The 27,906-nt window shown below is 39.2% G+C and overlaps 2 protein-coding genes across 6 annotated transcripts in view; one reads left to right on the top strand and one right to left on the bottom strand.

Moving 5' to 3' along the window:
• Positions 1-1,454, top strand: part of CUL1 (cullin 1) — an 83,519-nt gene extending 82,065 nt beyond the window's left edge. For all 3 annotated transcript variants that reach the window (XM_087713149.1, XM_087713151.1, XM_087713150.1), the window contains one exon: positions 854-1,454. In XM_087713149.1, coding sequence (XP_087569275.1) covers positions 854-934 — 81 coding nt within the window. In that variant the 3' untranslated portion in view covers positions 935-1,454. The remainder of the gene's footprint in view (positions 1-853) is intronic.
• An 8,665-nt stretch (positions 1,455-10,119) lies between these two features.
• Positions 10,120-27,906, bottom strand: part of EZH2 (enhancer of zeste 2 polycomb repressive complex 2 subunit) — a 63,217-nt gene continuing 45,430 nt past the window's right edge. For 2 of the 3 annotated variants that reach the window (XM_087713152.1, XM_087713153.1), the window contains exons 10-20: positions 25,823-26,063; positions 23,380-23,549; positions 23,135-23,229; positions 21,491-21,531; positions 20,801-20,926; positions 16,844-17,022; positions 15,576-15,671; positions 11,819-11,900; positions 11,243-11,323; positions 11,072-11,156; positions 10,120-10,496 (exon numbers count right to left, since the gene is read on the bottom strand). In XM_087713152.1, coding sequence (XP_087569278.1) covers positions 10,436-10,496; positions 11,072-11,156; positions 11,243-11,323; positions 11,819-11,900; positions 15,576-15,671; positions 16,844-17,022; positions 20,801-20,926; positions 21,491-21,531; positions 23,135-23,229; positions 23,380-23,549; positions 25,823-26,063 — 1,257 coding nt within the window. In that variant the 3' untranslated portion in view covers positions 10,120-10,435. The remainder of the gene's footprint in view (positions 10,497-11,071; positions 11,157-11,242; positions 11,324-11,818; positions 11,901-15,575; positions 15,672-16,843; positions 17,023-20,800; positions 20,927-21,490; positions 21,532-23,134; positions 23,230-23,379; positions 23,550-25,822; positions 26,064-27,906) is intronic. The other variant, XM_087713154.1, reaches the window with a different exon arrangement.

Here is a 27,906-nt window from a genome sequence, read left to right on the forward strand (position 1 = left end):
AGAAGTTTTTTAAAATAAATGCTTATTCTGAAGAGGCCCAGTACTATTGTATCCTCTTTTAAATAGCATAGAATAACTATACTTCAGAAAGTATATCAATTTTAACAATATCTGTACAAGTATAGTCTGAAATGTAACACTACAAACAGTGTATATTGTCTGTGCTGCTTGTTGCAAGGAGACAAATTGGTAGGAGGCAGAAGCAGATATTGTCCTCTTGTTTTCCTTCCCAAAAGCTAGGTGCATCTTATACTTCAGAGTGTCTTATACTCCAAAAAATATCGTATCTAGAAGGCAGAAGTCTTCGCTTGGCAAACATTGATATACTCATTTGCATGAAGATTGTTTAACAGGAAAACTTTTCTTTTAGCATATTGGAAAATATGTGATATTGCACTAAATTAAGCTATTAGAAGAAAGTTACAAGTTAAGAAAAATTTAAGTAACTTCAATTACATGTTTATGTTTAAATCTTATTGTTTAGAATAGTAGTTACTGTTTTATAATCAAACTCAACTTTTTAGTCATGTTTGTACTTCAATTCCCCTGAAACCCCTCTACCATTCTTATTAGATGATAAACTGAATTCTTTATTTTGTAGATGCACTTTTTAAATTTTTTGCTTTATTTTGATACTAGCAGATAATGGTTCCCTCTTAATACTAACGGTAACTAGCAGTTACCATTTCTTTTGCCCTTTCAGGTTTTTTTAATGTCAGGTAAAGAAAGGTTTTATTGTTTGTTTCAGTATGTCTTCACTAGTTAAATAATTGTTAAAGCTTGTTAAACACAGAGTCACAGGATAAAATTGGTTAAAACATCTCAGAATAATTGTTTTTCTTTCTATTTTCAGAAGTGCATTGATATTCTAATAGAGAAGGAATACTTGGAGCGGGTGGATGGTGAAAAGGATACCTACAGTTATTTGGCTTAACAATTTATAGCAGCTTTCAATGTCACTCTTAAATTGTAACAAGTTTGAAAGAGAATAAAACTTGTTTGTCTGCTGCTGTCTGGATTTCCATTTTTATAACTAAGACCAGAACTACCACCTGCCAGTCCTAGAATTACATCAGACCTGCTCAGGATTGATACATTTCAAGTTTGTAAATATGGACACCAATGCCATTTAATCTAATTTAAGAACAGAATGGAATCTAAAACCTCCACTGGAGGTTGCATGCTACTGCATTTAAATCAATACATTGGCTATACAAAGAAGAGCTGTTTCCCCAGACAGCACTTATACACGTTGGCAGCACTTTTGAGAAAATCTGATTTGGGCACATGTGTAATCTGCTATGAAAAATCATTTGTATAGTGTGTTTCATTTTTTAATGTGCGATAAATAAAACATTAAAAATTTCTGTACAAGTTGCATTTGGTTTATTGTTAAGTTACATGACTTTATCTTTCTTAAATGTAAATAAAAGGAGCAATGAATATGAAAGCCACATCATCTGGGTAGTGTTTTGCTTTCAGTATTATTATTTCTAGTGCCACCAAGTAAAACTTCACAAAGCTCAAATCGCCCTTGATCCATTTTCTTTGAAATAGAGGGAAGGAAAAATTAAGTACAGGTAATCCTCAATTTACAATCATAATTGAGCCAAACATTTCGGTTGCTAAATGGGACATTTGGTAAGTTATTATTGCCCAATTTTGCAATCCTTGTCACAGTTATTAACACAGGTATTAAGTAAATCTGGCTTCCCTACTGACTTTTTTGTTAGGTTAAAAAAGATGATCATAACACCCTGGTAAACTAACCATTATAAATATGAGCCTGTTGTCAAGTTTCTGAATTTTGATAATGTGACCATGGGGATGTTGCAAAGGTTGTAAGTATAAAAATAAGTGTTTTTTTTTTTCCAGTGCTGTTATAACTTCGAACGGCCACTAAATGAATTATTGTAAGTTGAGAACTATTTGAATTCCAAATGTAAGAATACTTCATCTAAATTTTATTGCTAAATAGTACTCTTAGTGACAGAAAATTATGTTATGTGTACTCATATTTAATATCTAAAATAGTGGGAATATTGGCACAATCTGCAGGCTTATTCACTAGGGATTCTTTTCTTATGTAATATATCCACATTTCAATACTATTACGATAGAGCTGCTGTTATTAATTATAAGGATTTTTTTCTACAGCTTATTGAAGAGTGAGGGGAGAGCAGAAGCAGTCATGGTGAACACACATGGTATATTTTTAGACATTTTTATAGTTCACTATAAAAAGGTGAATAATAGGACAAAGTAAATAACAAGTTTAATTTAACAACATACAACTCTTGATGTAAAAAAAATTAGCATATAATGGTTAAGATGCTGAACTAAAAGCAGGTTCTACCATGTTTTCCCGAAAATAAGACCGACTGAAAATAAGTCCTATTCTGGCTTTTGGGAGGTGGGTCTAATATATACCCTACCCCAAAAATAAGCCCTAGTGAAGGGGATGGCCAGCACAGGAGGCAGCCTTTCCCTGGACACATCATGGCTGCTGGGCCCCTTAACCACGGCCTGCATATCAGCTGATCCAGCAGGGGTTGGGAGTTCTGTCTCTCCGGCTGCCAGGAGATATATCCAGCACATTCTTGCCAGGCAACCTTGAAGCCAAAAGTCCTTCTGTTCCCCAACTCACTTTGTGCCTATGGAGCAAACGGCAAGCACAGTTTGTGCTCAACTAGGCCTGGAGCTCTGGTGTTGCTTAGGTTGCTGCTACGATAAGGCTGTTCTGACCAGGGCTTCCTGAGAAAGCATAAATCACAATCTTAGTCCCAAAAGCCCTCTTATTTAAACAGCTTGAATTATGGTCATTCAGAGCCCATAATGATTCACAGTCGGTAAAGAGTCCGACATGTCTGCTTGCCTTTATCTCCCTTGAAACGCTGCCAGAGACCTAATTGCCAATTAGTTTTGCAAGGCCAAACATAGCAGTCAAACAAGACTTCTCAGAGCTTGAACCAACTAGATGAACTAATTGCTTCCTGCAAGGGGTCACCTCTGTTTTCCCTTTTTTTATGTCTTATGAGAAAGGCCAATCATTTCCAAGCCTTCCATACCCAAGTCACCCTTTTTGCCTTAACTGTTCTTGCCTTCTGGCAGCTCTGCGCATGCGCACACTGGGAACAGGCTTACACTGTTCTTCTGCCTCACTGATGTCATACTCCAGAGGCTTTGGAGGCAGCATATATCTACCAGATGGCCCTGGTCCCCTCTCTGTCTCTGACGCAGAGCCCTCATTCGAGCCTTCCCCAGACTCCAGAACTTGCCCAAGTTCCTCCCCAACCTCCTCACTCTCCAACTCTGCTGCCAGCTCTGCAGGCCGCCAGCAGACCACAACAGAGGCAGAAAGCCATGCGATCATTCAGAATTAGCTCTTTCACCCCGCCTCTACCTTTCTGCTGCTTGAGAAAAGGACAAGCAATTATGGAAGATTGTGGGAAGCACATGCTTATGATAGAAGCAAAGCCCACCTTGTCCCTTTCAAGCGATCAAATCAGAGGTGGTATTCAGCAGGTTCTGACCAGTTTTGCAGAACTGGTAGAAATTTTGAATAGTTTGGAGAACCAGTAAATACCACTTCTGCCTGCCCCTGCCCCCTTCTCCATGGTATCAACGGGAGAGTTCAGGATGGGTTATTCTAGCCTGCTAGCTTGTTGACTGAATTGAAAGTCTGACTACATGCCTCCTTGGTAACGGTCAGTCTTTCAATTCAGCCTCAGCTCGTAGGGCTGTTTTTCTTGAGCTATCAACTCAGACTTTGAAAGATTTTTCAGTTTCTGCTATAAACAATTTTTGGACTACAGAGGAAGAACTGTCATCACGCTGTGAGTTAGTGCCATAAGCACCGCTGTGGGACTCCATTAGCCCAAATTATAGCTTGCCGCTTTTGCGGGCCTTGGTGCTCCCAACTTTTGCCTCATGGATGATTAATGGAGGTTTAAGCTGACTTCTAACTGCTCAAGAAAGACCGAGCACATTAACAATCTAGCTCGAGGTCTTTTGGATTGCAGCATGGCTGCATTTGGACTATTTAGAGCCAATTTCAGCGAAGGGACAGCCTTTGCTGTTTTCACATTGATTATTCTCGCCACCTTTCAAATTGACAGCAGCGGCAGAGGTTTCAGAGCTTGCCAAGCCCCTTTTGACTGCCCTGGCTGGACGTTTAAAATAGCAGACGTGGGGCGTAAAGGGAGTCTTCAGGTATTAAGCCGTGACATTGGGCGCTGAGGGCTCCATTAACTTGCACAGCCCAAATGGTTTTTCCTGCTTCTTTTTTGGTGCACAAACAGTTGCCTCAGGTTTCTAATTAAAGTGGTGGCCATTTTGTTTGCTCCAGCAGCTATTTTAACTGCTCAGGTGGCCATTTTGTTGCCCTCTTGATTGCTGCTTGATGGCTGCTTGATTGCATCGGCTGAACAAGACGTTTTTGAATTATATTGGTGCCATTCTACTGTTACCCAATTATCGGACTCTAAATTCGCCACAGGGATCGAGTCATTTCAGCCTAACCCATGGGCTTGCTGTCGGCTTACAGGGATTCAGGTCATCTTGGCCTAACCTGTATGGTGAATTGCCTCAGCATGATGAAAGCGCCTACAACTGCCTCAAATCTGCAGAATCACTGATATTCATTAGGGCTATTCCAACTGCCAACAGATTTTTGCAGAGGGCTTGACAATTGACTACAGCACTTACCTTCCTCCTCTGATAGTTGGTGCTGCTATGGATGAGAACAGTGCTGCTTCAGCATTCTTCACCACTGGAGTCTAAATCTCATATCAAAGGGCTTAATAAGCCTAGATCTGCTAGCCTGGCAGCAGCAGCCAAAATTAAGGCCAAGGCTAGGGCTCAGAAGAGGGTTTCTAGGTGAAGGCAGCCAAAACAGAGCCAAAAAGCCTTAGACAGAGAAATTGCAAAGGCCAGTAAACAATCTGGTAGTGGTAAGTGTACTAAAATGAAGACATCAGAGGCTTCTCTAATAGGTGTTGGTACAGACAAGCCTGGTCCTTCCAAACAAATAGAATCTACCTAGAGCATGGTCATCTGAGGCTCTTAGTGAGCAAGGGGAGAACATCGACCTGACTAGACTATCTGGTCCTTCTATTGTTTAAGGCCATCACAGACCACCTTCCTTTCCACTAAGGTGGGGACCTGTCCAGTGGACATGGCAGAGCAGGAGATGCCTGCCTATTTTAGGAAGTGGATCTCCCAGGCAATCAGGCAGGAGATGGCCGTATTTCAACAAATTCAAGTGTATGGGATTCACACTAGTACTCTGCAATTGGACACTTGGCACCATGGGAAGGGGGAATCCCAGAAGTGATCAAGGGACTTGGATTGAGCTATCATCTCCTGGTCCTTTGGCTCCATCTCCCTTATCTGAAGGAGAAATCCCAGGGGAAGATGAGTTTTCTGAGGGAGAAGGTGAACAACTGGACTTGCCAAATTTTAAGGCCCTATTTAACCCATCTCTTTTTAAGTCCCTGCTTTCCAAGGCCAAGACAATAGTCCGCCTAGGAAAGGACTCAGCTGTTCCAGATTCCACCCAAGGTTCGGTGGCAGAGGATGACTATTCCCATTCCTGGGATGTTTCTGGATGTAATTAAGAGGCAGTGGACTGCTCCAGCTACTCTTTCTAAGCCAAGTACTTTTGAAAACACTCTGTATGCTGTTGACTCTGACCTTTTGACCCTAGTGCAGGTTCCCAAGGTGGATGCTCTGGTAGCTGCGTTGACTTCAACCTCAGTGATGCCACCTGATGCTGAGGATGCCTTGAAGGCTGAGGGAAGATGTCTCTGCGCAGAGCCATCAGGCTAATTCCTGGGCCATTCGGGCCACGACTGCTACTTCCTTTTTTACAAGGGCATCTTTGTATTGGCTTCGGCACCTGCAAGACAGAATTCCAGCAGATGATATCCGTGCACATCAGGACATCTTGAAGATCATGGCTGCAGCAGAGTTCACAGCTGATGTGTCACTGAATGTAGCTAGGTTTGAGGTTCAAACTATGGCTGCGAATGTTACGGCCCGTCGTATGCTCTGGTTGCATCATTGGCACATGGACACTAAGCATAAGTGGAAGCTGACTTCTTTTCCACTTGAGAGGGAACAGCTTTTTTGGGATTCCTTGGCACCTTTTCTTATTGAGACCAAGGGCAAGAGGAAGGCGGATTTTCTTCCTTCACTGTACTTTAGACGGCATCCCTTTCGTCAGGGCAAGGTGGGTCTAATTTTACCCGCCAGCAGTGACCATTTCTCGGGGGCTCCAATTATCAATATGATAGATACCAATCAGAACTGGGGCCAGAGGTAGACAGCAAACTCAGAGCAAGCAACCATTTCGTGGTGGGAGCAATAAGCCCTATTGTCATTAGAAATGACTTGAGGGCATCACTGCCTATAGGGGGTCAGCTGGCATTCTTCTCTGACAGATGGGAAGAAATCACAACCAATACCTGGGTACTGGAAACAATATGATCAGGGCTCTCCCTGAAATTTCGTTGCCCCTCTCCAAGGTTCTTCCTCTGCTGCCCCATGTCCAGAGACCCAGAAAATCCTATGGATGTGGCAATCCAACATTTGTTGGACATTCGGGCCATACAGCCAGTTCCACTGGAATTGTAGGGACAGGGATTCTATTCAATGCTTTTTGTGTTCCCAAAGGCTTCAGATGGTTGGAGGGCAATTCTCAATTTATGGAGTCTGAACAGGCATCTTGTTTACGGAAAGTTTAAGATGCATTCCCTTCAGTCTATTCTGGTGGGAATCTGGCACGGGGACCTTTTTACTTCAGTGGATATGATGGAGGCTTACCTCCATATCCCTATCCATCCAAATCACAGACAGTACCTGAGATTCTGTTACTATGACAGGCATTTCCAATATGCAGCCCTTCCATTTGGACTTGTGTCAGCCTGAAACAACATTCACCAAAGTTCTAACACCACTGATTGCTTATCTTCAGACATTGCCCAAATCCAGTGTTATCTAGATGATTTTACTGATTCAAATCTTGTCACACAGACAGGTGGAAAGGATTAGGGTTCATACTACCATTCAGGTTCTAGGAGACCATGGGTTTTCTGTGAATCTGGACAAATGTCATCTAGTCCCCTCTAGGGGGCTGGCGCACTTAAGGGCACTTATAGACACTCTTACTGGGCATGTCTTTCTTTCCCAGGAGCGGCAGAACAGCATCAGGGCGATGATAGCCCAGATTCGGATGGACAAGGTGGTTCCGTTGGCGCTGCTGTCTCAGCTGCTGGGTAAACAAGTATCTTGCATCTCCCTGGTGCCCTGGGCACGATTCCACACCAGACCACTACAGTGATTCATGCTGCCCTACCAGAAAGTGCATCGCAGTATGTCTCGAGTGAAAGTGCGGGTGCCACCAAAGGTTTTACACTTGCTGCACTATGGGGGTCCAGAGCTATAACTAAGGACTGTGTTTTTAGGGAGATGGACAGGTTTACCATCACAACAGATGGCAGTCTACTTGGCTGGGGGGGGGGCATTTCAGAGACAGGGTAGCTCAGGATCAGTGGACTCCTCAGGAGTTAACTCCCAATATAATCTGGTTGGAACTGAGGGCGGCTCGCCTAGCTCTCAGGGCTTTTCACCAACACATCTCGGGGGGGCCATGTCCTTATTTTAACAGCCAATATGGCCACAAAGACCCACATCAATTGGCAGGGGGGGACTCCCTTGGAGTCCCTCAAGACAGAAGCAGAGACATTGTGTCGGTGGGCAGAAGCTCACCTGCTGTTGATCAGGGCAGAACATATCACAGGGGTGTCCAATGTGCAAACGAACTGATTGAGCAAGGCCACGGTCGACCATGCAGAGTAGCGTTTGCATCCCAGTCTCTTTGCAAAACTGTCCAACTGCTTCAATCATCTTGTCCTGGATCTATTTGCCTCTTCAACGAACTTTCACCTTCCAAGGTTTTTCTCCAGGTTTCCAGCCCCGGGAGTGGAAGGAGTAGATGCTCTGTGATGTCCGTGGCCCAGGGGGCTGCTATACGTCTTTTCCCCAATGCCTCTAATCCCAGCTGTAGTGAGGTGTTGTTGGAGAGAAGTTCTGTTGGTGGCTCCCAATTGGCCCAGGTGATTGTGGTTCGCTGATCTGGTTGGGCTTTCAGTGGCCAGACCGTGGATCATTCCCCCAGAGATCTTTCTAAGTCAGGGGCCCATCCACCACCAGAGCCCCTTTGGTTACGCTTGACCGTTTGGTGGTTCAGCGGAATCTTCTGAAAACAGAAAAATTGTCTAACAAGATCATTAGGACCATTCAGGCGGCCAGACGGCCTTCCACCATTCTCATTTATAATGCAACCTGGAAGGTATTCAGTACCTGGTGTCAGAGGGGCACGTAGATCCTACTTTGGCCTCTGTGGTGGATGTACTGGAATTCCTGCAGAAAGGTTTAGAAAAAGGACTTTCTTCAAACACACTCTGATGACAGGCCGCAGCCTTGGCTTGTTATTGGTATAGGGGGGTTTAGTTCTCTAGCTTACCGTCCTAGGGTTAGACTTTTCTCAGGGGTGTCTAGGAGGCTAGAATAACCCATCCTGAACTCTCCCATCGATCATCATGAGAAAGGACGTTCACAGGTAAGACCAATGCCCGATCTATTCTCTAGTCCTAATCCCAGCTGATCGGGATGGACTGGAGATTTTATACTATCCTTCCCCTGGAGTGTGGTGAGAATGGAGACTTTACAGTATCCTTTCCCTATGACGCCCACCAAGCCATGCTCACCAAGCCACACCCACCACGCCATGCCCATAGAACCAGTAGTAAAAAAATTTGAATCCCACGACTAGATCAAATGTGTGTGAGAAAGAAATGATGGAGAATAACAAGAATTGCAGGCAAGTTTTCCTCTCCGTTTCTTTTCTGCTCCACCAACTTGCCTGCCCACCACACCTGGGCCTGCTAAGCACCGTCCATCCCAAACTAAGCGGTGAAGCTTCTTCTAGAACCTACTGCCCTGGCAAAGATGAAACTGAAACAGGTGGGGGGTCGTCCGATGGCATCCCTACCTCCACCCCACTCAAGAATGTCCCATACATGAGGTGTGAGTAGTGGTTGAGTTTGGCATTTCAACTTCCTGCCTTTTGCAAACTTCTGGCTGCATGCAACGAAAGCAGAGGTCTTGCTTTCTCTCCCTCAAATTCTGCCAGAAATGAATCTTTGAGAGACTTGTCACGGCGCCACAGTCTCTGGAGCAGGACCCCGCAAGGCTTGTGCCATTGTGCCCGTCAATGGCAGCACCGCCACAAGATTTGACAAAGCAGCGCAGCCGCGAACGGCAGAATGCCAGCTGCGCCAATATGATGAAGCTCATGGTGGTGCTGCCACTCAAGCGCAACAGCTTAACAAACCTCGCATAGCAAGGTTTGAGATTCAGGGTTGAGATTCAGTATAATGAACCTTCCGGCAGTGCTGCTGTTCATGCACACAATGGCACAACAAGCCTTACAGGTCCTGCTGCAAGAGGCGTCGTTGTAATGAGTCTCACAAAGACTCATTTCTGGCGGAGTTTGGGGGAAAGAAAGAAAGGCCAGGGTCTCTTCTGCTTTTGGCTGCACACAAGGAAAACAGCAGAAATCTTTCTCTTCCCCAAATTCTGCCAGAAATGAGTCTTTGTGAGACTCGTCATGCCGCCACAGCCTCTTGGAGCAGTATGCTGCAAGGCTTGTTGTGCCCCTGAGCAGTGGCACTGCCACAAGGTTCAACATACCGGCACAACCACGTAATACCCGTTCTTATTTTCAGGAAAACACAGTAATTTTCTGCAAGGCATAGAAGCCAGATAGCTAAACTTGGATCAACAGCCCTTTCTCAGCCCAAATCAAGTATGTGAGGCTCTGTGCTAAACTAGATGTAAAAACAAATCCTTTGTCACGTCATGTGTTAAGATTCCCTGTAAAGATTTGATGAGCATGCAAACTAATTTGGACAAACATTAAAACTGCCCTTGTGATAAGATGATCTTTATGGTATCAATAAAGTATTATTTTTTTCACATGTATTTTTGATTCAAGTTTTGTTAAAATTATTTATAGCAGATTTCTCATGTAAAAAATACACTTTCAAATATTTTTACATTTATACATTCAGTCAAGCCTTTATTTAAAGATGGCAACATACAATATGAATTCAAAGTTCAAGTATCCTTTATTCAAGGTTCAAAAAGTGTACCACACTGCATTATTGCAAAAGATCAATGGTACAAAACTTGATGCAGCTGGTGAAAAGGCATTAAAAAGTTGATTTTAAAATGTCAATATAAATTACAGGTACAGTACTTTGCAAATTTTGCATTCCAAATTGCATCAATTCAATTTTTAAAAATAAAATTGCCCATAGTAGAAACTCCTGAAGATAAGGCAGCTGTTTTATAGGCGAGGTAGTTGGTATCAAGGGATTTCCATTTCTCTTTCAATGCCTACATACTTGAGGGCATCAGCCTGACTATATCTAGAACAAAAAGAAAAATAATTTGCATTTGTTTTTAAAGCAAAGTGCCCCAAGAATACTATGTGTGTGTATATATATATATTAAGTTTTATCAAAAACATTTAACAGTAATAATAGTGTAAATTAAATTAAAAGAAAATAAGAAAAATAAAGAATAATCTAAAAAGCTTTGAAAAGCTACATTTAAAAAGAAAAGTGGGGGGGGGGATATAAAGTAATGGCTTCCAATCTTCTTTACAACAGTTAAGAAGTACAATTATAATTTTAACTTTTCTCTAAGTTGGCATCATGACTCTATAATCTATTCTGGCAAATCAAAACCATAAATCATTAGTTCATTTTTTTATTTTTTACATTAAGGATTTTCAGTTACCCCAAGGATGTATAAAAAGCACACCATAGAAATGAAATTAATTATCCCTACATCAAATAATTTATGAAGCTTACAATTAATATTTCTGACTATACATATTTTTGTAATTGTTTATTGATAAAAGCTAGTAAAAGTATTCTCATAATTTACATACTGAAATGTATTATTTCCCTGATTTAGGTTTTACCATTATTATCCCTACCTGTAATCAAAAAAGAGCTCTTCACCAGTCTGAATGGCTCTCTTAGCAAATATGCCTATTCTATGATCTCCATTAACCATCATAACTGTAAAAGAAAAAGTGAAGTTAAGGAAAGGTTTTACAAAAATCTTCTGTTTAAAAAGTATGATATACTCCTGTAACAATATTCACCTTTTGCATAGCAGTTGGGATTGACTGAATGGTTTGCAAATCTTATTTTGTTACCCTTCCGTGTTGCATCAACCACAAAATCTAAATTAAAAACAACAGATAAATTCACAGCTGCCTGAAAAGTAGGAAATATAGTAATATTCTTAGAAAAAAAATGATTCATTCTGCAAGTATAGCTTTGTTTATGTCACTTGAATTATTATGCTATAATTACTGATTTCGCTTATAAACTTTCCCTGCATCATAACTCATGATGTATATTTTTATCTGTATTTATCAGATATTATACATAATATTTAAATACTTTCTATAAAATATTCTGGGTATTTTCATGAAACAACACTTTTCTGGTTTTCATGAAGTGCCATTTTTGCGGCTCACATCTATAAATTAGTCTGCTTTTTACTATTGTTTAACATTAAAATATTTTCTTCCATTGTTAAGAACATTAAACATTTCAAACTTAAAATCTTAGCAATTCTGATTAGATAACTGGAAGCAACATTAGTATTGTGGCCAATATTTCAGTTAAGAAATATGAATAAAGGAGAAGGTTAAAGACAGCAATATACATACCGTTATTCAAATTGAATAGAAAGCTGCACATGTATTTATCATACACTTTCCCTCTTCTGTCTGCTTCATCCTGAGAAATAATCTGAAAATAATATTAAGATGGCTTTGGTAACAGGCAGAATCTCTTTTGACATAATGGATATTTTAACAAAGTGATAGAGCCATACGTTCCGTATTATTCAAAACCTGCTCTGAGCTTTCTTCTTTCCTTTCCCAAGCAAAAACTTAGGCAACTGTTGATAGTGCTCCTGATTTATCTGATCAATGATAATGGAAAACACACCCCTACAATCTCTAAAAATTGCTTGACCCTGGAAAGATGGTACCAGAGTTTGAAAACTATTGTTGGTGTTTTTAATCCATCTTTCAGACCCTACTTTTTGTAATGCCTTGCCTTAGACAGAATGTACGAGCTTTTTATATACAATATACATTTTATTCTCAGTTGAATATCAAATTTACAAACAGCATTTTTTGTATCTTAAGCTGCTCCTTTAAATTTTGAGAACATGTTGTCCTTATACTTTTCAAAAGGTTTACTTGAATATGCCAAGCTACAAAATACTAATTTACTAGCAAACAAACTGGTGAAGCTGTTCCTGCATCAAGCCCTTCCTGCATTTTAATATTCTTCCCTTACAAATTTATTTTATTTGTTGTTTCCCTGGCTCTCAAAATGGTGGCCTGGAATTACCTCACAATTTTTTTATGTCAATGAAATTCTTCGCAATCTTGCAAAGAAAGATGAAACTGCACTTCACAGTGCAACATGCCACAAGTTATCTGTAGATTAGAAAGTGGATCATGTCATACTGTTTTCCTGCCTAGTGACTGAATAAAGAAGTTTTTCTATACATTTGATCCATTGGAAAAACTGGTGGAAGAAATTAGACTCCTGGCCCAACTGATTTTCAGATGATCCTCTAAACCAGTGGTTCCCAAACTTTTTTAGCCCACTGCCCCCTTGGTGCTACAAACTGATCCTCAGTGCCCCCACAGTGGTGGAATTCAATTTTTTTTAACTACCGGTTCTGTGGGCATGGCTTGGTGGTCATGGCTGGGGGGGGGGGTGTCATGTGACTGGGCGGTTTGCATGACAGAAGGAAGATAGTAACAGTAAAATTCAAAACTGTAACAATTAATTGCACATTTATTCAAAATCCAATTTAAAAACATTAGTTAATGTTAATTCAACAAAATTGTTGAACATGATCCAGTGATACCAGGTTTTCAAAGTCTGATAGTCATTTATCAAGAAACTTAGTAAATAGTAACTTAGTAAACTCAGTAAAATTTAGTAACTACTTCACTGTTTTTAGTAGATGATAATTCCTGTGTAGATATTGAAAGAAGTAATCTCAGTAAGCTATTATCACAAAGCACAAAACTGCAACAGATATCATTAAGATATCACAAAGTTACACAAAAAGTTGTTCTTGTAAGAAACCCAAAATGGATAATAAACACTTTTGTCTTTTATCTAAAGTTTTTCATCTTTAGATCAATGCCCTTAATTATTTTTTCTCTACCTCACAAACATACACATATCCCAGTGGTGGGTTTCAAAAAATTTTAGAACCTATTCTGTATGTGTGGCCTATTTTGTGGGCATGGCTTGGCGGTCTTGTGACCGGGTGGGAGTGGCCAACTTGTAAAATGTGGTGAAACTCATTTAACAATGCTCTTGCTTAGCAACCAAAATTTTGGGATCAATTGTGATTATAAGTTCTCTTTCTTTTTCTTCCTTCCTTCTTTCTTTTTTATATCTCTCTTTTCCTTTCTTTCTTTCCTTTCTTTTTCTTCCTTCTGTCCATTCTTTCTTTCTTGTGTGTGTCTCTCTTTTCTTCCTTTCTCTTCCTTCCTTCCTTCTTTCTTGTCTATCTCCCCCACTTACTTTCTCTTTCTTTCTTTCTCTCTCTTTCTCTCTTTGTCTCTCTCTCTTTTCTCTCCCTCTCCTCCTTCCTTCCTTTTATTCTCTCTCTCTCTCTCTCTCTCTCCCACTCTCTCACTCACACACATACCTTCCAGTTAGCAAAAAATTCTGTTTTGCCAGCTGGGAAGCTGGCAAAGAAGCCTCATTTTCCCTGCCACCTGCAGCTCTTTGAGGAAGGATGAAGGGAAGCTAGCTCCGCGCCTCATCTCTGCCTCCTTCCTTGAGAGTTGGTTTCGGGGACGGCCAGCCTCTCCGGTCACTGCACCCTTCACTCGCCTTTTACCCAGAAGATCTGCCAGTGGGGTGCCTGCCATTTCATCTCCCGAGAGAAGCTCGGGGGAGACATGCAAATGGCCACAACTCGAGGCTCCTGAGGAGGATGCTGGACACCAGGGGTGGCAGTGGTGCCCACTGCTGCTCTTCTGCTGCTCCCAGTAATGCAGGCTTCTTGGAGAGCATTAAGTTGCAGGCGCACCGATTCCAGCAGCTGCATTTTCCCTTGAAATTTGCTGTCCCAGCAACCCGAAGGGGACAATCTCCCAGCGGCATCTCAGGTGCTCCCACCCTTAGCCGCGAGGAAGTGAGAACGGCTGGGTGCAGTTTGGCACCTCCCGGCTCCCCTCAGATCATCGAGGGGCCTCGTGTGCCTGCTCGCTCACATGGGCTACGTGCTTCCAGCAGAAATGGGAAGCATGGGGATTTTAATGTAGTAGGGCAGGGGAGGCTGGAGCCAAAGGTTAAATAAACAAATTTGGTTTCGTTTCCTTGCGTGGCAAGAGAGAAAGGTGCCTGAGACACTCCTGGGAGAATGTCCCCTTCAGATTACTGGAACAGCAAGTTTCAAGGCAAAACCCAGCTTCCTTGCGCGTCAAGAGAGAAAGTTGCCTGAGACGCTGCTGGGAGAATGTCCCCTTTGGGTTTTCCCCTTACCGGACCCCTTGCCTCTTAGCGCCTCCCTTGCTTCTTAGTGTCCCCCCCTGCCATCCCCCTTGCCTCTTAGCACTCCCCTAAGTCATCCCACCTCCCCCCAGGGGGCAGACCATCCACTTTGGGAAGCACTGCTCTAAACAATTGAGGATGATTAACTTGAAATTTGAATGGAGTCACTGAAGCAGTTGGTGTGATCTTAAATGGACTCTGGGTGATGATAGAGGACAGGAAGCCCTGGAGGAACATTGTCCATGAGGTTACAATGGGTCAGACGCGACTTTGCAACTAACACAACGACTTGAAATTTGAGTGATGGGGAGGAATCCTATCAAAATCAAAAGGAACGAATCCTACTTCTGTAAAATCTGTACATAAGCTTATAGAGAGACATAATTTTTGTGTAGAAGGGTGTCAACAAAACTATTTTTATAATCACTTGAATACTGAGAATGAGAAAAAATAGATATCTCCCTCTGTGTGTCTATTTGTGTCATCCTTATGGGGCTATTTTTGTGTTTCTCAGAGGAAAAAAACAGATTTGAAATATTCCCAAGCTTTCATTCCTAAAACTATCAATTATTAGCAACATCCTTTCAAATTACTATACCTCTATCACTTCTAAACCTAGGGATATTTAGATATTGTATATTAGAATGCAGGATATTTTTTCTTAAAATATCATCCAATTCCCCTTCTCATCATGTATACAACATTCTTCAAAATTCTAATACAAACCAAGCAACATATGCTCTTTCATATGAATGTTTATAGATCTATCATCTCTCCCACATTACTTATTTATAAAAACATAAAACTGAAAAAGATGTAGTTATTTGGAAGAATTCCCAATAATTTGGATGTAAAATGCTAACTATGCAAAACAGTTGTTCTTACCTCTCCACAATATTCAGAGATGAATTCATTTTTCTGCACTGGATCCTTAATGAAAATCCCCCAGCCTGCCACATCAGAAGGTGCTAGCAGCAGATGCTACAGAATGAAAAAGCAAGTGCCTTAAACAAGCCAATAAAACTAAAAAGATACTTAATTCTAACAAAATACATAGTATGCAATATTAAAAGGGACAAAAAACAAGCAATGTAGTTAACTAATAATAAATGATTTTGTTTTAGTGCTTATTCATATATAGTGAAGTTCTGACAGGCAGACTCATAGGCATTAACAGAAAATACAGTTTTGAAACACAAAATGATTTTCCATTGAAACTTTGCATCATCATGAATGCGGGTATTTCAAAACTGCAAAGGCATCAATGAGGCAGCTATGTCTCAGTTAAAATTATACCTCATATAGGAGCAGCATTTCACTCAAAGTTTATTTGTATTGTGTTACTGCTACTGTATTATCTACAAGGGAATTCTATAAAGGTCGGAAAAAGAACAATATAGCACTAATTTTCATAGAGCTGTGCCGTTAAAAGCAAGCTTTAGTTAAGACATAAAAACTAATCTCTGGCAGTCCTATAAAATTCCACTGTGTTATTAGAAATATAACAAAAATGAATATATTGTGTATTAGCGCAATTTCCTATTTTTACACAAGCTTAACATGATGAAACCTTCAGAATAAACTGCTATTACAGAACCTTCTGCTTTCCACCACTGAATTTATTTTGTGTTGCTTAATTTCTTTTAAAATGAAAGTAGCAGCTTCAAATATGCATATCTTTTATCTGTGAAGATAATGCTGTATGTTTACTAAACAACAAATTATATTGGGTAGTCTACCATAAGAGTATTATGTTTATGTGCCAATCCTATTGTATATTTGGTGGTTTCTATGTTAGAACAGTGTTCCAGATGGCTGATCACACAAACTACAATATACAAGCATTTGATAACTGAACTTCCAATAGTGTATGTAAACTGTGCATTGAGAATATACAATTTCTGAATATGCAGTTTCACACATTCTGTAGCTGCAAACATGAAGTAATAAAACTAGAATGGTTTACAATCCTAACAAAAAACACACTTAAATGACTCTCCAACAAACTAAGTAATATAAATTAGGGAGCAGGTTATGTAAAAACCATCTTCCACTTTCTTGAAGAAGAATGCTCCATGCTCTATACATTTTGCAGAGATCTCTATCATGAATAAAGATAAAATGTGTCATCTGTTCATAAAAAGTTGAACCACCTTTTTGGACCCTCGTTGAATGCTGCAATTCTTGCAAGACACGTTTTTACTATCCCAATGATCAGCTGCTCCACATGTCAAACAGAGATCTGGATCACACTCACGTACAGCTAAGTAGCAAGGACACTGCTTTGTATTGCATTGTGCTTTACAACGGCATCCAGGAAATCTATTTTGGCCTTTAAAAAGAAAAATGAAAACTGAATCAATTTATTTAACTCCTATTAGAAACTGCTTTATTGCATTTTTTGCCTCCCAAAGCCCCGCCCCCTTCACCAAAATGGCCATGCATAGCCTTATGGAGGCTTTCAGAGGGCTCCTGGGGGCTGGGGAGGGCAAAAATGACCAAAAAAACGGCCCGTTTCCCTCCCCAGCCCCCACCAGCACTCTATAAGCCTCCATAAGGCTATACCTGCAATTGTTTTGACTAAAAATGGGCCTATTTTCATTTTTGGCCCCCACCCCCTAGGAACACTCTGCAAGCCCCCCCAAGCTTATTCATGGCTTTAAAGAGGAGGGGCATTTTCACAAAAAACGTGCCGTTTTTGAGAGATTTGCAGAGTGCAAAAACTTTTTTTTTCCTTTTGGAAAGCTCTTTTTTTTAAAAAAAAAATAGTCTTTATTGGTTATACATATAGTATTTCGTGGCCTCAATACAGGACCACCAAATATGGAAAGGTGCCATCCCTTCTTCCACATTTCCAACACAGTGGGGATAACCCAGGAAATATTTTGGCTAACTTCGTTGGGGGAAAGTGCCATCTATAAACCATCTTGTATATATTTTCTTTAAACATTATAGATACCGTAAGTTTAATAGTCTTACTCCATAGATCCCACCATTTACCCATTTCAATCTCATAGCCAAAATTTCTCTCCCATGCTATTAGAAGGCTTTTATCCATCTTTTCTTTAACTTCTTGACAGGTCAAAAACTGATAGATCTTCGACAACATTTTCTTATCTCCGCCAAACAAAATCTTATCCAACTCTTGAAGGTTTGGGGAGATCCCAAACCGTTCCTTATCGCTTTTAAACCTATTTCTAATCTGTAAATATTCCCACCATTCCAGATTCCTGCACTGCTGCTCTAATTCCATCTTTGTTTTCGTGTTGCCATCTTCTATGATGTCTTTATATATTATGTTTCTTGTCCAATTAAATATACTGGGATGCGTTAAGGCTGCCAACGGTGCCAACCAACATGGAACCCTAAGATAGTACTTTTTCCTCATCTTTTTCCACACCCCCATCAAAATCTTCCGAATATGTCCCTTGAAGTACCTATGGGGGGTATCTCTTTCTTGCCAGAGGGAGGTGTGCCATCCCTGTGGGAGGTCATATCCCTCTATAGCCAATAAGCGCCTTCTTCTCAACGTCACCCAATCCTTCACCCATGTCATAATTGCTACACTATAATACGCTTCCCAGTTGGGTACTCCGAAGCCTCCCAGTTCTTTACGTTTTTGCAACATTTGGGCTTTAATTCGTGCTTTCTTGCCTTGCCATATAAAGTGAGCCACTATTATCTCCAAGGATTTAAAAAACATTTTCCCCAATTTGGTCGGTGCCATTTGAAACAAAAACAGAAATTTCGGTAGTACATGTGTCTTAACTGTTGCAATCCTGCCCATCAAAGACAGTTGTTTACCACTCCAATTAGTCATATCCTTAGATACCTGTTGTAATAGTTTCATATAATTTTCTATTTTGATAGAGGAACATCTCTCCCTAAGCCAATTTCCCAAGTATTGTACTTTATGGGCCATATTAATATAAGTCATATTCTTAATTAACAGTTTTGTCTTCTGTTTATTTATACGTAACTCCGCTATCATACCGTACTCCTCTATTTTACATAAAAGCTGTATCCCAGAAGCCATAGGATCCTCTAAAATAAAAACAAGGTCTGGACCTTAAATTCCTTAGTGGAAAGCTGTTTAACTGATTGATGAGAATTACATTGATCAAGTGTTGTGCCAGCAGAAACAAAGTCTTAGGTGCTGCAGATTGTCAGCGATTTCCTTCTCCAGCACATGGATAAATACACCTGGAAACATCTACCTACCTACTCTCTCACTCTCTCTTTCCCTATCTACCTACTGTATTTCTCTCTCTCTATCCCTCTATCTACTTACCTACCTACTTTCTCTCTCCCTACCTATCTATTGTATTTCTCTCTCTATTTCTCTATCCCTGTACTTACCTACCTACACTCTCTCTCCCCATTACCTACTATATTTCTCTCTCTCTCTACCTACCTACCTACTCTCTCTCCCTACCTATCTACTATTTCTCTATTTCTATCCCTCTACCTACCAACCTACCTACTCTCTCTCACCCTATCTACTGTATTTCTCTCTCTCTCCCTCTACCTACCAACCTACCTATTCTCTCTCTACCTATCTACTGTATTTCTCTCTCTATTTCTCTCTCTCCCTCTACTTACCCACCTACACTCTCTCTCCCTCTACCTACTGTATTTCTCTATCTCCCTCCCTCCTTCTTTATCCCTTTATCTATCTACCTACCTAACTACTCTCTCTCTCCCTACCTAGCTACTGTATTTCTCTCTCTTTCTCTCCCTCTCTATCACTCTATCTACTTAACTACTTTTTTTAAATTTGCCTCTTCAAAATCTTGGCGTGTCTTATACTCTGGTGCATCTTATACTCCCAAAAATACGGTATCTGGAGATTACGTATCTAAACAGTTCAGGTAGTAGCATGTACAAACACGTCAAACATTTTAAATATATTTTAATCCTCCATAAACTCTCTGTTTGTGAAAAAAACCTATATGCTGCAAAAGATCTGGAGACCTATAATAGAAAATCCTTCAGAAACATTTTCAACTTTTCAAAGTTTAAAGTTAACTTTTAAATGTAGGTGTACAGGAGATATAGGATGCAGAACAAAAAAATAGTTTGGGCCATAACAAAAATGAAATGTGATTTATATTGAATTAAAATTTTAATATATACAAGTAATATTCCTTATAGTTAAAATAATCCTTTTCACCAAAATTATATCCAGCTGAGGCAATTTTTTGATGGGCTATAGAGGCCAATATAGTTTTCTGCTTCCATGAATGATTGCACTTTAGAATATTCTCTATAAAATTTTTTATAAATGCCTTCTCTGAAAGAATACAAAAAAATACTAGGAAAGATTCTTTTCTATGATCTTATTCATTATTGCTGATCTTCATAAAGAAATAAAAGCTTCAAAAGAACAGAATCGGGGGGGGGGGGGGACAATTGCACTGGGAAATGTTAATGGCTGCTACGACTGACACAATAACTGCCTGTTTTAAATGAGGTTTATCTACAATTTAACTAAGAAAACAAAACATAGAATCATAGGGCTGGAAGGAACCTCAGAAGTCTTCTAGTCCAATCCCCTTTTCAAGGCCGAAACCTTATAACATGCCAGTCAAATGGTTGTCCAATCTGTTTCTGAAACAACTAACCTGTCACTGAGTTGTTTTTTTTTAAATCCAGTCTTTCAATAGGAATGACTATCTGCTCAGTTTCCTTCCTCTGACAGGCTAACCTTAATATCAAAGTTTTCAATTGCTGGGCTATTGTTTTTTTGTTTTTTTAAACTATAACAGCTCCAAACCAGAAACAAAAGAAAAAAATCAGCTAACTAGACAGGGAATATGGAATGAAGTGGAAGAGCTTTAGCAATTTTCCCCGGATATACTTTCAATTAGGGATCATTCTGTCTTGAATCTTCTACCATTTTCTATCACTGGGAGAAAACTTCAGAACAGCACCAAAAAAGCAAATTGTAAACTCTTTTTTTCCATTTCCTGCTATCTGACCAGATTTTTTAAAAATCAAAATGAATTATTAAACTTTGTTAAGCTTTTCACAAGTATGGCTTTAAATCTTCATCAGTGAGACAACTTCTTGTTCAAATCATATTAAAATGAAATTTCCCCAATACTTACATTCTGAACTGCACTGACAGAACTTTTCACAAAAGTTCTGTGCAATGACACACGGACATGAATTGTCACAAGGCTGGCGTGGATGATCACATGGCTGGTAGTTGTAAACATGATTAGATGATCCATCTGAACAACAACAAATGTAGACATTATGAAGGACAAAAAAATTGATAAATGTTCTGAAGAATATATTTTCAGCCAAATAATTACATAAAACCCCTGCACATCCTTATACATTTTCAATAATTAGGGAAAGATAAGAGAAATAATCTAAATTCAATGCACTTAAACAGAATCTTTTAGTACTCCTATCTTTCCCTTTGTTGAGCCAAAGGAGCAATATGGAAAAGGTATTTTTGTCTCCTGATGCAAGAATGATAAAGACACACCATTACTGTTTGTCTACTATAAGATTTTTGGGAAAAGATAATGTTTCATGTTCTGGAAGTGGATGAAGCCCAAAATCTTCCCACTTCCCTGCTATATTCTTAGAACTGAGAAAATACTATACTGAGCCTAGAATCCCATGTAGTACAATCAAATCAAGGTAGCTTTCTGACTTAAACTCAACTAGAATATCCTTAGGGACAAAATGTCTCCATATACACACTGGAACCACTTTTTTATTAAAAAAATTACAGGATAATAAACAAAAACAGAATTTCAGGATATAAGTTTAAAGATGCTAACCCTTCTTTAGCTGTATCTTTCTGCAATGAGCAGCCCACAGTCTATAAAAAGAAAAACATACAATATAGTTAATAGGTTCTTTAATATGGAAAATGGACCAAATTCAAGCTGCATTTTAAAAAATAAGATATTTTGTATCACTTTCAGAAACAAGTGTCATAATATCACCTAAGACTGCATTATTTAAAAATAATACTAATCAGTGAATTCAGTCTCTTGCAAAAATGAAGAAAATAGTGAGGGTCAGTTGGTGCAATACAGTGCAGTGCAGTGATGGAGGGTTGGATTAAATCTGTTGGAGAAGGCTGCTTTGCACCCTTGAAATCTCCAGGGTGTTTGGAGCTACCTGCAGGACAGTTGTTTTGCAGTCCACTGTGAATGCTTCCCAGGTAATTCAGCTTCATACTGCATTGGAATTTTCCCAAAGCATAGATTGGGGGGGGAGGCAAGTGGGAGAGTTGCAGTATCCCTGTGACTACTCATAGGTATAGGCATACTTCCAAGCACCTGAACTCTGCTTACATGACTGCTTGGAAGAGATGTGTGCAACAGACATAATTTCAGGCACAGATTGTATGTGCATTTGTAAATCAAGAACTACCTGTATAGGTCAAAAAGAATGGGCTGGCTCTGTGGTTTCAGATCATTCACAATATACACTGCTTGAATGGAGACAATCCTTTAACCAGCATAATACTGACTAGATAGAAATGCTTACAGCTTCATATTACTACCGGTCTACAAAAAAAATAAGATATAACCATTTTTTCATAGAAGAAAATTAGATTTTGTATGGGTGGGTTCACTAAATAAAGGCAGTAAAGTATAATTGCCTTACAGATAAATGTGAAAATACTGAGGGACCCTAAATTCAAACTGCTAGTATACAGCTGTTTATGGAGTCTTCTTGTACACTGACTACACATTTTTGTGTTTTCTAATGATGAGCATTCTGGGCAAGAGGGAACATAAATGATCCAATCTTGGTAACTGGAAAATTCAGAAGTCAGCAGATGAATATCATCCCCACTATTTGTTATGGCATTATGAAGATTCCATAGTCATTTCCCTTGACAATACAGTTCAGCTGATTGATGCGATTTAAAGTAATTTTCATATTTGTGGCTTTAACTATTATTTATTTTTGGTTAGCTATCTTCAATGATAGGTCAGGATACAAATTAAATAACAATTGGGATAGAAATTATCTATTATTTTACAATCACAAATGGTGAGATGATGACATAATGATTTCAACAAACAAGACACAGCTAATTTCATCCCCCTTTCTCTACACTGCCACATTTCACTGCAAATTTTGGCACTGAAATTATTTTACAAAAAATCCATTATTTATATTTGTTTTAAACTTTAAAAAATTAGTATAGGAACATTTAAAGCATTTTTAATATATCTCAAGAAGTCTTTATATTAAGGACATTTTAATGCATTTCAATTTCTATACTGATTTGCAATAGATTCTTCCACTATTGAAAATTTTCTGAAGCAATCCTAAAATGAACTATTAACAAAAAGTAACACTTTATACTTTTTTTATTTGTCCCATTCCTTTCATTCTTATTTTTTAAATTCTTTCCCCCCATTTTAAAATGTTGTGGGATGGTTGATATACTATTGATTTACCTGTGTTTCCTTTTTTTCTTTCTTGGAGGAGTATCAACATCTTCAGCAGGTGCTGGAGCAATAATACTAGATTCCTTTACTCTAAATTCATATACCTGTAAAATATTAATTATCTCCTAAGTTTCATTGCAATGTTTTATTGAGCTGAATTTGATATATTAATGGTTTCCACAAAATCAGATGCATTTAAATTACTAAATTTCACTAGTGGTATTTTTGAAAACATTTTCAATATTTATGCTTACCTGCCTGCATGTTTTGGTCCCAATTAACCTAGCTATTGCACAGAAATTGTCATAGTAGGTACCAATGAGAACCCTGAACATAGAAGCTTCAGCACCACTCCAGTCAACATTTTCTGGAGGCTCTATATTTGGCTTCATCTTGATTGGTGTTTGACACCTAGAATTTGCTTCTGCAATATCAAAAGCAAACAGTTTCAAATCTCAGAAATCACGGCAATGATCATACCAAAAAACAAAACAAATAATCAAGTATCCTACTTTCAGTAACATACCATTTTAAATATAACCTGGTAAGTAATGTGTGCACTTTACAGCCAGCAGGCATGACCAAAGTGAAGAGATTATGGGAACTGTAGTCCAAAACATATGGAAGACTTCAGATTACTAATTCCGATATACAGCACTGTATGATTAAACTCTACTTTCACCCCTCAAATTTCTAAAACAAATTTTTATTTTATATTTTCAATTAATGGCACATCTAGGACTTCCAGGACCTTTTAAAGAGCAGTAGGTTCACAAACGTCATTTTGTAATCACTTTCTGAAATTGTCTTATAGCTAATGGAGAATTTCAAAATGCAAAGCCGCCTGGTGAGTTTACCTTCATTCCAGAATAAAATAAAAGTTATAAGCTTGAGAATATTTTTAAAAATGGCAAAAGGCTAAATAAGATTTTATTTCAATCAAGTTATAAACAAGCTAAAGGACAAAACAAATTTGAATGTTTTGCTATAGGATTTTGGAAATACTTATATAAACAAATGACACCTTCACAGGAAATAAACTATCTTAAGGCATAACAGAAATTTGAGATTTTATGATTTTAAAACTTGAACACCAAAGGGGGGCAGATATTCCAGATATAAAGGAATGTTGAGGGAGACAGGGTATGGTATGATACTTAAAACATTCCAGGAGATATTTCAAGAATGGAGACACTATAGATAGACTATGTTCAAAAGATGTTAAAGAAGAAATAAAAAGTGTGAAAGAGAATAGTCTGAAAGATCTATAGGATAAAGAACTGAAACAAACCTCATGTGATGCAGAAATATTAGAATATAAAGAAACTGTTGAAATATACAATAAAAATGTGGGTTATAACTGGGGTACCCAAACCCCAGTCCACAGACCAGTACCAGTCTGTGATCTGTTGAGGCAGTGCAAGTGGTAGGCTAATGCTCAAAGTTTGATTTATGAATATGCAGGATCTAGGTTGTATGTGTGAAACCATTCCCTTGCCAATGCCACCAACGCTGGTTCATGAAGCAAGAAAGATTGGGGACAGCTGGATTATAAAATAGAAATGATAATTAAAGTGGAAAAACAAATGATAAGAGAATGACCATGATCATGACTACTTAGTGGATTTACAAGAAAGTTTTCTGAAGCTCAAATAGGCAAAAGAAAAACTGAAGAGAGATCAAATCCTATATCCAAAGTTGATTGAATTAAAGATCAAGACTGCTAGAACCAAAAGGATTAGGTACAAAGTGAGTTTGTTTCACAAATGTTAAAATAAGACATACTTCTATAAAATGTTAGCTACTCTTTATGGATTTTTTTGCTGATATCAGGACTGAAATATTAATGATTGATGGATTGGTATATAGATAAGGCATGAGTTATGAGAATAGATACCTGTGTGCAATCTTACAGGGAGTGAAGAATTCTAATTTTGTTTGTACTTGAGATGAAAATCAGAGGTCACTTCATTAAATATTTCTCTTTTTATTTTTTTCTTCTTTTCTTTCTTTTCTCGTGCATTTTCTATTCTCTCCCTTCCTCCCTCTTTACTCTTCCTTTCTGAGTTTGGTTTTTATAGTCTTTTTTTAAAAAAATAAATAAAATGTTTTTAATCTATTTATGGTACAATAAGAGAAGCAATAAATACAAATGTCATCAATCATATCCTCAAAAGATAGGAAATTCTTAGGGCATAGCTGTGTCAGGTTTGACTGAATTATTCATTTACTCTTGACAGAAAGAAAACAAAAAAGCCTAATGTGGAGAAGGTGATTGTCTGAAACAGGGTATGCCAACATAGACAAACGAGCAAAATAATTTTGCTCAGTTTAGATGAATATACTTGCATCCATAAAAATATGTAAAACCAGAAAAATATATTCTGAAATTTTCATTAATTACATTCTGAATTTAATTCTTATTACCTAAAGGATTTTCAGTAATTTAAATTACTTGTGAATTCTGGAAGGTGCACAATAGATGATGACTATATTATAGAACTCAAAACATAACAGTTCAGGAAATTTTTTATAATGAAAAATTAACTTCATTATTTTCAAAAGCAGGTGGTACTTTTTTTTTCAAAAGCAGCAAGTAGTATGGCCCTACAGTAGAACAACTGAACTTTGATCCAATACTTCCAGCCCAACATAAACACTTTTAACAAATTTAGCAACATTCCACAACTATCTTACCAGAGGAGCTTGAAGTCTCATCTTTTTTCTCTTCTTCTTCTTTATCATTATTTTCACCTCCAGTCTCAGTTCCAGCTTCTCTGTCACTGTCTGTATCCTTTGATTCTAGAACATTTATGGTTGGTGTGCTGGGTCTACTGGTATTATTTGGAAGCCTTCCCCTTCGGCGACCTCCTGGACGCTTTGGTGGTGTTTTTATTCTCTCAGCAGTCAAAGCAGCAGCAAACTCTTTAGCTCCTTCCTGACAGGCACAGAAATATTTCAGGATATAGGAAAATGCATAGAGAATAGAACCTTACTAAAATGTGATTAAAAAACATTGGTCTAGTATTAAAAGCAAATTTATATGATAGATCAAACTACAAGTAAGATTGCAAATCATAAAGGTAAATATGAAATTATAACTAAAACTTTAAAAACTCTGATTTATTCCTATTAATTCCCTGAAGAATACTGTACAGTATCCAGATGATTTTTATTACCACAAAGAAAATTGGGGTTTAATATGTCATGGTGCAGATTCTATCAGCTAGGAAAACAACTCAAGAAATTTGTCTGCATGGCTAGGATGGGCATGGCTGGGTTGGGCATGGCCAGCTCCCACTGCTACTGTGTTCCCTCTCCTTGGTTAGGTTGCTCATGATGTGTGCGGAGGGCAAAGTGTGTGGGTCAGATGGAGGCCCACGGCCTCTCCTTGTGAGGTGACCCAGCTTTGTAATCAAAGCATCGTCAGCAATAGGATGGGAATCCACCAGGAAAGGTCTGGAGGATGGGACAAGGGAATGGCTAAAGGCAGCAGGACTGCTGGTGGCCAAGTGTGAAGATAGGATTTACTTCAGACCCTCACTCTCTCTCTCATTATAATCTTCCTTTTTTCCCTTTCCTTCTTTTTCCTTCCCTCTTGATTCTCCTTTCTTTCATCTTCCTTTCCCTCTTTCCTTCTTTTTCCTTCCTTGCTCTCTTCCCCTCTTTCCTTCTTTTTCTTTAACTTTTCTACCCCTTCTTGTATGCTCAAATGCAAAAGGGGAAACATTTCTTGATGCCTCTTCGCCTTGTGATCACATGCCACTTTTGTTAGTAGTTTGTGACCACTTAAAAAACTGAGAACAAACCAGACTCAGTTTATCCCATACTTGCATTTCATGGGGGTGTCCATAGACAACAGTAAACTTTCAAAATGATGGCTCTGATAGTTAATCAGAGCTCTTCTGTTTTTTATGTGCAACACTTTTAGCATTTAAAACAGAGATAAGATAGTTGCTTTTCTATTAATGCATAATCCTTAAAAGGGCTGCCCTCTAGGGACCCTGCCATGGTCTAATTCAGACTGGAAATATAACACAGGAATCAATGTTGTCCATGGCCCAGAGTGCCAATTGCTTGTGCGCGCAGGCCTTTCTGTTTGAGTGCACCTCTCACACCCGAGTGCAACTCGCCAGAGTTCAACACACCAGAGGAAGAATAAGACCCTGTTGTCCCATGGAGCACGTATGCATGCAAATGAGGTGTCTGCATGCAAATAGGTGCTTGCAGCAATCTTTGAAGGCAGGCCTGCTGCTGCATCTCCACTTTCTTCAGCTCAGACGCAGTCGGGGCACTCAAGCTGCTGGTAATAATCCCCCCCCATCCACAGTAAACCAGCATGCCTGACCTACTCCCTGCCTGGCCAGCTGACTGACACAAAGGTTCACCATTCTTCTTCTCCTCCTCCTCATTCAAGTGGTGGCGCACTTCATGAAATAGGGATTCATTCCTCCCCTGGTGGTGGTGAACTCTGGTGGACTGGACACGGGTGTGAGGGGTCTGACATTGCGGTGCTGCCTTGCTCAATTGAAAGCTTTGTTTCTGCCCTCAGACAGGCTGTGGAATCAGAATTGGAGGGCACAGGAACCAACGCTGTCCATGGTCCAGGTGCGCTGCTCACTTGCATGTACCAGCTTTACTGTTTGAAGGCAGCAACAAAGCTTTCAACTGGGTGAGGAAGCAGTACGGGGCCAGGCTCCTCACATCAGGGTCCAGCCAGCCAGTGCTCGCCGCACTGTGGGAAAAATGAGACACCCTGTTGTCTCTCTCTCTGGTGAAAA

This window comes from Thamnophis sirtalis, unplaced genomic scaffold (assembly GCF_051295495.1).
Source record: "Thamnophis sirtalis isolate CommonGarterSnake01/CBP01778 unplaced genomic scaffold, rThaSir2_p1.2 scaffold_4, whole genome shotgun sequence".
Lineage (NCBI taxonomy): Eukaryota > Metazoa > Chordata > Lepidosauria > Squamata > Natricidae > Thamnophis > Thamnophis sirtalis.